This window comes from Tuber melanosporum, assembly GCF_000151645.1.
Source record: "Tuber melanosporum whole genome shotgun sequence assembly, scaffold_134, strain Mel28".
Lineage (NCBI taxonomy): Eukaryota > Fungi > Ascomycota > Pezizomycetes > Pezizales > Tuberaceae > Tuber > Tuber melanosporum.
In genome coordinates, this window is record NW_003298791.1 from 319571 (window position 1) to 328001 (window position 8431).

Genomic DNA, 8431 nt, shown 5'->3' on the forward strand with positions numbered 1-8431 from the left:
TATCTGGTGCAGCCCTGAAGTGGAAATCGAAGATTAGCTAGTTTAAGGCGAACGCCGTGAGGCTTAAAAGACTCAATCAATTAGGAATAGTAGTTTCTTCAAATACTAATGTTTGTAACTAGGAGATATAACAATAACAATATATCTAAAAAGAACATTCAACGGTATTCATATAGTAGTAAAGAAAAATCAATCAAAGTTCTAAATGAATAGACTTGAAGTAACAGAATAAAACTAACAAAACAAGTAATAGAATCTAAATAAGATAAAATAAGTGGTTACTACTAAGGTACTAATCTAGTAGAAACAGTAGTGCAAGGAGATACTAAACTGGGTATTAGCATGACAAAGGGTACAAATAAGGAAAGAATGTAGATCTACTCAATTGAGCACTAACTAGGTAGCAAGAGAAATATGCACTATTAGAAAGAATACTCAGTCGGAGAGTACTAACATCAAGCTAGTTATAATGGTAAAGAATAACTGGATTCTGTACAGTAATAAACATACATAAAAGATAAAGAAATCACCTTTATCTAATAATTAAATTAGAAATAACATATAGGTTTCCTGTTCTTATTTAATGAAATATCAGAGATTAATGTAAACATGATCTTGCTATAGTAATATCTGCAGTATACAGGTTATAATTGAAATATAACCAAGTAAATAAAAATACAATATGTATTATTAAATATATTGAAATGTTATAAAGAAAAGAAATTTCAAGAATTGTCAGGTAGTGGGCCATTAATACAAATAAAGGTAAAATGCAACTAAAGATTTGGTCATCTCATTCCATTATAGTATAACAAGTCAGACTACTAATGGTAGAATTGTTGGAACCTGTAGTACAAGTTGTTCTGACTTTTGAAATACCAGTGAATTTTCCTCAATATAAACTGTTGTTGCTGAAAGATGCAGAGGTATACCTTTAAGCTAAGAATAGAATTTGGAAAGGTATTTAGAACAGGTAGACTGATTAGGACTACCTTTCCAATGACTAATATTGGCCTTCCTATATCGATTGTTAGATATTTATAATGGCTCTAGAGTTTTTAACAAGTAGGATTCTGTTAGAGATACCGGGATCTGATACCTAGAAACCATCCTAAGTGAGGTAATCCTACTCAGAATCGGAATATCTGGTTCCCAACACTCCGCTCTGACCCACTTATGGAGCCCACAGGTCAGCATACATACTTATTTCAATTGTATCTTGTAACTAGAAGGCCACTGAATTTACTATGTAGGAGTACCAGAGTATATGTCACTGCTGTCTATCCAACTGGATTCAGTTTACAGGATATATGTAAGGGGACTTTTGGTAGAGTCAGGGAAGTAGAACGGAGCAAACCTGTCAATTACTCAGAAAGTTACTAGGCCTCAAAGTTGCCACAACTTTGGCAAGCACTATAAGTAATGGGAGAATTTTGTATAAAGAAATGATATTGAATATGAAAGAATCTTTACAACAGACCAATACATTCACATCTATCCTATAATAACTAGAACAGTTTAGAACTCTGAGAAACACTACCACAAAAGTCAATAGACTTCACAGAGTGTTACAACTGAGTCCTGGAATGCATTGTAGTTACGTGAATAATTCTCAATACAAGAACAACAACTGAAACCATGTTACTCAGAGCAAGCAAGGCTTACTGATGGTTGGTCTATCAGCCAACCAAGTAGAATAGCTTCCTGCAAAACAGTTAGAAGTTATACAAAAGATATCGATTGGTTGGATTCGGAGTTATGGAGGTTAAAGGTCAGGTGAACTTGGAAGGTTGAAATTGGTACTAACTTTAACGATAGAACCCGCAGATGAAACTGATCATTTTATCGACAAGGGTGACAATTGGAGCCAACTTAGTTCAACTTGAAAACTAGTCTATAAGTCTAATGACTCTGAAGATCTGATAATAACTATCGGGAATAATATAGTTCCTAGTTATCAATACTTTAATTAGCGAAGAGTGTGTGGTGGTTTTCAGGGTCTCCAAGTATTTGCACTTTTGGAAAATACCTGAAGTTGCAGGTTATAACCAGAAAGGTACCTAGTTTGTATAATAGATGGATGTAGTCCACGAACTCTCAGACGTGGATTATAAATATCAAAATTTCTCTGAAGCATTTAGACATCATCAAATAACAGAGAAGAGACCTTAACAATATAATCTTGTTATTCTGATTCTACTTTACCTAGTTCACTTTACTCGTAGCAGTCATACATGAAACCAGTATATTTTGAGGCTTTTTATGACAATCTCTGTTTATAGAAACAAACCTTAATCAGCTCAGACAATCCTGAATCTATACAGGTTGTCTCCTCCTAACAGATTCATCAAATACTTGTGGTATACATGTATTATTAAGCTATATATAGTGATTAGTTGAACCAGAATTGAGATCTTAGGTGAATAAGATATCATACAATCAGTTAGATACTAGAATATACAATAGTGCATCCCATGATAGCATAGGTCAGAAAGGGTAACCTTGAAGGATGCTTCAATATGGCTCAGAAGCGAGTGTTATGGAAGAAGGGTAAAAAGGTACTGGTGCTGGGAAGGGGCCTAGTCTTCTATGTTTTAGAAGAAAGGTTTAATTTTCCAGTGAGTTTCAGAGATTTTTCTTTTACATGCAATGCCAGGTTGGCATCATGATTTGAAATTGTCTAGGACAGAAAGCTATATTGACTTGATAATTTTTATTGCTAAATTGTTATTGGGGAGTGAGAAGTTTCTTTTGTTATAAGGTTTTTAGGTCATGCTTTAGGGTACTTGCAATAGATTTTCCTGTATTTAGATACGAACAACCCGTGGATTTAACAAAAAAAAAAAGAAAAAAAAAAGAAAAAGAAAGAAAAGTACTGGTACTCAAGTACAGTACGAGTAGGTGTATCGTAGATGCTCCCGTCGGGTGCATCCGACCCGTGATCCCCGCTGCCGCTGCGGGAGCAAAAAGACAAAAAAAAAAGTATTAAGGTTGTGGGGGGGAAGGGGTAACTTAATTCTGTCGGGTATCGGTATGGTGCAGGGCACTCGAAATGGGCCAAAAAGCACGACTACAATCACATATTTAGGGAGATATCGCTTCATGGAAGTGCTCAGAGGATGTTTTATTTTAGTTCTATGCTTTCAGTGAGAGCAATACTGGTATTCGTGAAGGCGGCAGAATTTTGAATTGTATGGTGTTTTGCTTTTCTTCTTGCCTGCTCGCCAAGCTTCCTTTGCATGCTATTATGTAAGCAGAGGGGTTTCCGAACCCAAGCGCAGATATGGCACGGACCATGGATGGCATTCTAAGGGAAGCTGTCCATGTCACCGCCGCGGCCAAACATCCCGGCTCGCTGAAAATGGGGTGTCAAGGGAAACTTCTTGCTCGATGGGTGGCCGTCGTCATCGTTGTGGCCATGGCGTACCGTAAGACGGCGGAATATGGCGCATGAGGGGGAGGAGGGCCGAGGAGGAGGAAAAGTAGTTCCTCCCACACACTACCCATAGCCTTTGGGCCTCGAATTGAGATAGGGCACTGGTTTATATGAGTTAGCCACGTGACTTCTTCTCCTTCCCCGTGCTTCCTCGTCCCCACCGACCAGCTAACGAAAAATAAGGCGAAGCAGTCATACAGAACACGAATTGAGAATGCAGGCTGCTAATAGAGCTCTCAATGCTATGCGTACCGGGAGTGAAAAATGTTTTGGTGCCAGGCAGATTCTCCCTGGACAGTAATTTTTCAGTCTATCTTTGATAGAAGCCTAATGTGTGATGAGTTCAAAAGTCATGTCCCGTGCAATCGTTCGTTCCGGCTTCGGTCGGGTTCTCATCGACATCGAGCATGGCGGAATTGACGACAGGGCAATGCACGAAGCCGTCAGCGGGTGTTGCTGGTTGTGGGGTGAGCCCAATTGTTCGTATTGCAGCCTGCGAGGCCTGGGTGTTCAAACGTATTTCTACATCACAGCCCCCCGGTTTCATCCGTCCTTGGTGGATTAACTATAGAGGTGAAAAGGCGCGCTGGACGCCGGTGCCCATGGGGCTATGGTGCCATTTGTTTCCACGGCCGAGGAGGCTAAGGCTGCTTTGAATTATGCCAAGTTCCCCACCGATGGGAGTTAGAGGATATGTAAGTCCCTTGTACGGTACGTTCTCGCGCCACACACCTCCCGCATGTACAAGGTTGCTAAGTCCTCCAGCCCGATGGGAGCCTTCAACGCCAGTTCTTCAATCGAGTATCTCAAGTCCGCAAATTACAGCATTCTCACAATTGACCAGATCGAGACCAAACAGGCGCTGGATAATGTACGTGGTACTTTGGGTATTGCATGATATCTCATGACTGATGTATTTTATTGGCTTATCAGGTCGATGCAATTGCGGGTGTGGAAGGGGTTGATGTACTCTTTGTGGGACCTTTTGATCTCGGAAATTCGCTCGGGTGTCCGATCATCTCATGAACTCCACCCACCCTGGTCTCCTCCATCACAAAGATTAGGGAAGCCGCAGTGAGGTCTGGGAAGAGAATAGGTATTTTCTGTACCGGTGGTATTCAAGGTATTCTCGGATTCTTGAAGTTGGGGAACTCTCTTGTTAATAATAGTGCAGCTCGTATGTTTACTGAGCAGGGCTTTCACATAGTTTCGGTAGCAGCCGATATGATTGTGACAGGAGGCTTCTTGTCTGCTGCATTGGACAACCCCCGCGGTGCACAGGGAGGTACGGGAATTTCTTCTGGTCCCTATGGACACTAAGTCGAGGAGTCAGAATTGGGAGCAGCAAATTTTGCTTAGCTCGCCCTAATCCGTAACTTCACTGCTTGTCCCCGAAATAAAATGTGACGTCTGAATCATTCACGGCATATTCCACTATCCCGAGCCTCGAAGGTCGGGTTCGTGCCGCCTCAATTATCGCGAGTGGCGAGACAAGTGTTTAAAATCTACGGGACTGTGCTCGAAAATAACATGGCATAATCACAGCAGATCACATAGACATGCCCAAGGGTGTATAAAAGCAATGAAAACCAAGCAATTATGAGAAAAGGGGCGGAAACATGAATTTAATTGCTAGCCATGCCTGATGTTGGTAACTCCATAGTGAATAGTTCGAATGAATAGATGAGCAGAGAAAGGAAAAAAAAACATCCCTTAACTTCGAGATTTAGGAGTAAAACACACAATAACAGCCATGCAAACAGCGCCTGATTGCAAGTGTTGTCTTTGAGAATAATTACTGTTCTCTGGACCGTTCGTTGTCTTTAAAAAGACCTTGTTCCTCGAAGGAGTCAATCAGGGAACGGAGAGGTTCTATATCACGCCGTTCTAGCAGTTCGAAAGCCTAATGTATCACCCATGGTCAATAATTGGGCAGCGTCAAAGATAAATCTGGAGCCCAACCCGTGCAAAGTGGATAAAATGTGCAAAAAAGCTGTTGAAATGGGCTTCTAAGCTCATGTGAACGATTTTTGCAAAGTGAGTGTGGTAGATATGTGCGAAAACGCGAAACATTTGCTTGTAGATGGCCTTGCAGGTGACATAGAAATTTTGTGGAAAGCCACCATCCTTTCCAATCCAAGTCTGACCCGTAGTTCCAGCTGGTGAACCGCTTGCTGAACCTGAAGGAGTGTTCACAGTAGAGGTAGTGGCTGGATTGGCCTTTGTGGGAAATATAGACTCGTCATTGATGCGGTTTGAGATCCATTGGAGAACGTACTCAATGTATGTGGTTGCGGGCAAACGCAATGGCTTCTTGTTCGCATCAAGCCAAGAATAGTCCAAACTTGAGAAGAGGAGGAAAGATAATTAGCTAGATTGTTAAGCATCGGAAGTGGAGCTTGCCATACCCGGGCCCTGCAGACATTGAGGGGCAAGCTTGCGGAGTACAGAACTCCTGCACAACCCCGTAAAACTTGTTCAGCATATCGAAAAACTCAAACACTAAGTTAACGGTAAGCATTAACACAAGTTCGATGAACAAGTACATCCAGAGATAAAGGAAATCGAAGGAGCCTACAGTTGAGAGCTAGCCATTCGCCTTGATCGACATACCGGGGAAGGACAACAATGGTAGAGAAGCTGCCTTTGACAAGCTGGCTTGTGACAAACGGTTTGCAGAGAAAGAGTGGCTTTTGAGTGATTCTCGGGCCGGAGGGAGATCCCGGCATCAGATTTCCGGAAATGGGAATGAAGCTGCCACCACTGTTCCCGCTATTCCCACTGCTCCCACTGGCTCCACCATTTCCACTGTTACCTGATGCTGAGAGTAGGGGCGAAGGTTTAGGCTTATCCGGCTTCTTCCCGCGAAGACCACGACTAAATAAATCAGCCGTAAATTCCAACATATTATATATCTATGATTGTGTGCTGAGTAGTGGAGTAGAATATGAAAAAGGGGAAAATACAAGGAGGAAAAAAGGTGCCCATGAGAACGCCGAAGAGAGGGGAAGGGGGATGACGAGTAACCTACCCGATAGAGCCAAAGAATTGAGACATTTGGAAGACGTGTAAGAAAACTGGGTAAACGAGGGAGCGAGGTATGATTGATAGCTTAGAGGGTTGGAGGTTAGTTTCGTGAGTAGGCAGTCGGCGGTAGTGTGGGAGAATGTTGGGATGGAGGTTGTGGTGCAGGATAGGTAGAGAAGCGAGATAGAGGTATGATAGAAAAGATGGAAGGATTGAGCGAAAATAGAAGATGGTAAGCAAACCACAATCAATCCGGAGGTAGAGCGGACTGGGTGGAGAGCGTGGGAGATGATCAGAGGATAAGGGTGGAAGAAGTGAGGGACGAAGAAGCTGAGAACAAGATTGAAAGCCGGTAGCTACCCAAGTGAATTAGGTCAACCCTAGCGAGGCCATTTGAGTGTTGCGGCGCCCGAACGGGTTGAGGCTCGAGCCCTCCTCACCAGATTGCTGAGGGTAGTCTACATCAGTGGGGATGAATTCGACTCCGGGATCGATCCTCCGGAGATCTACTCAGCCTCACGCTGAGGATGCAGGTAACGGCGTGGTATGCACTTTAACTACTCGAGCGCTTGTATTGGTGGAAATTACTGTTATACTCATCGGTGTATGTATTGCCGGTTTACGACCCAACATAGATCTCCATAACGCTGTGCCATAGCATAGAATGGCTCGGAGTACTTTTGGGAAGTAAACAAGAAGGTGTTGGAATGATAGATAGGATAGGTATTCAGGTATTATACATATTTTCCAGATTATTCCATACCATCCATCAAATCTGGATTATCTAATATCATGTTCTTCCTGAATACCACTTCGCGCAGCAATTCCCATGCTTCCCCTTCCTCAAATCCCCTCTTCACGGGGTCCTCAAACCCCCATGCCTGGGCAACCCGGTCGTACGCAGCCCGTTCCTCCTCCCGTAGCCATCTGAGCCTAAGGGGAGTGCCGACCGCCCAAGTGACTCTGGCCATCTGGTCGTTTGCCGTGGTAACCGCGACAAAACCAAGGCCGGCAGTGAAAGTAATATAAGCCAATATTCCGGCGAATGAAAATCCTAATGCATGGGAATAATCCAGCCTGTCCTGATATCTTGCAAGGATATCTCCAAAGACATATGCAACAGGTGGCATGAGGCTAGCTAGAATTGCCATAGGGGTGGCTTCCCGAATTAACTTTGCACGGCGAAATGCCGGAAGCGCGTATGAGGTATCAATTATATCGAGGCAAAGAGCCATATCTTTAGCTTCAATCGCGATGCTGAGCGCAGCATCGGCAACGTCCCGGGGAACTGCGTTCACGGTTTGGTTGGCATTTGGTGAAATTACTTTCGCGGTACCAGGAGGTATGTATGATTTTCGAGCGTAGAAGGAAAAAACGGCTGGAATAGGTGTAGGGTCCTTGATCACTGATTGAAGTGTAACATAGGCCGAGAGCACTTTTGGAGAAATGAAAGTGGCGGGATGAGAGATAAGTTCGAAAGCTAGGTCTGTAACAGGGGCGAAGACAACCTTATCATGTTCTGAGATATCTTGGGGACAAGATGCGGGAGCAGAGTGAAGTTGAGAAGACCGCACTGGCGGCTGGGGTGAACGGAGTGGGCCAGGGTGGTGGCACTCATCTAGTGATAAGACAGCAGATGTAGGACTGGTTCCGGATATCCGTTGCCTTTTGGGTTTCATCTGAGAATCCACAAAGTCATGGCACGCCGTTAAAACAAGCAGGATTTGAGATTCGGAGGGAGAGTGTTTGTTGAGTGATAGCTGGGTCTGTAAATCGCGGGCAAAGGAAGAAGGTGAATGGGGTCCAGAGTGAGGAAAGGGGGGGCGGACCAAAGTTATCGACTGTTGTCGTCGGGATGAAGGACAAAAAAGACATAGGTAGCGAAGGTTAGGGCCTTGGCGGAAGAGCTGGATTTGAGGTATTGAGAAATGACGTGGTTTCGGTATTCGCCCAAGGTTAAAAGTAAAC

The 8431-nt window shown here is 43.5% G+C and overlaps 4 protein-coding genes; 2 read left to right on the plus strand and 2 right to left on the minus strand.

Annotated features, from left to right (window-relative positions):
* Positions 1-3843: 3843 nt before the first annotated feature.
* On the plus strand, positions 3844-4462 carry GSTUM_00002191001 (uncharacterized protein; the record flags this gene model as incomplete). The annotated part of the gene is made up of 5 exons (XM_002836199.1): positions 3844-3952; positions 4018-4102; positions 4137-4142; positions 4202-4307; positions 4370-4462. The coding sequence occupies 5 exons, from the start codon at positions 3844-3846 to the stop codon at positions 4460-4462; spliced, it is 399 nt and encodes a 132-aa protein (XP_002836245.1).
* A 153-nt stretch (positions 4463-4615) lies between these two features.
* Positions 4616-4756, plus strand: GSTUM_00002192001 (uncharacterized protein; the record flags this gene model as incomplete). Its single annotated transcript, XM_002836200.1, has 1 exon — positions 4616-4756. One exon carries the CDS (start codon positions 4616-4618, stop codon positions 4754-4756), a length of 141 nt encoding a protein of 46 aa, XP_002836246.1.
* Positions 4757-5033: 277 nt separating this feature from the next.
* On the minus strand, positions 5034-6756 carry GSTUM_00002193001 (uncharacterized protein). XM_002836201.2 has 6 exons: positions 6468-6756; positions 6015-6313; positions 5845-5938; positions 5633-5780; positions 5399-5563; positions 5034-5339 (listed from the first exon to the last, which is right to left on the minus strand). Exons 1-6 carry the CDS (start codon positions 6491-6493, stop codon positions 5232-5234), a joined length of 840 nt encoding a protein of 279 aa, XP_002836247.1. The 5' UTR covers positions 6494-6756; the 3' UTR covers positions 5034-5231.
* Positions 6757-7215: 459 nt separating this feature from the next.
* Positions 7216-8142, minus strand: GSTUM_00002194001 (uncharacterized protein; the record flags this gene model as incomplete). Its single annotated transcript, XM_002836202.1, has 1 exon — positions 7216-8142. One exon carries the CDS (start codon positions 8140-8142, stop codon positions 7216-7218), a length of 927 nt encoding a protein of 308 aa, XP_002836248.1.
* Between the last annotated feature and the right edge of the window lie 289 nt (positions 8143-8431).

What these genes read in the sequence shown, in the direction of transcription:
- GSTUM_00002193001 (XM_002836201.2), bottom strand. Translation starts at nt 6,493, where the DNA reads ATGTCTCAATTCTTTGGCTCTATCGG. An exon ending in CAATTCTTTGGCTCTATCGG is followed by an intron (nt 6,314 to 6,467) that starts GTAGGTTACTCG and finishes TGATTTATTTAG; the next exon opens with TCGTGGTCTTCGCGGGAAGA. An exon ending in ATTTTATCCACTTTGCACGG is followed by an intron (nt 5,340 to 5,398) that starts GTTGGGCTCCAG and finishes GTGATACATTAG; the next exon opens with GCTTTCGAACTGCTAGAACG.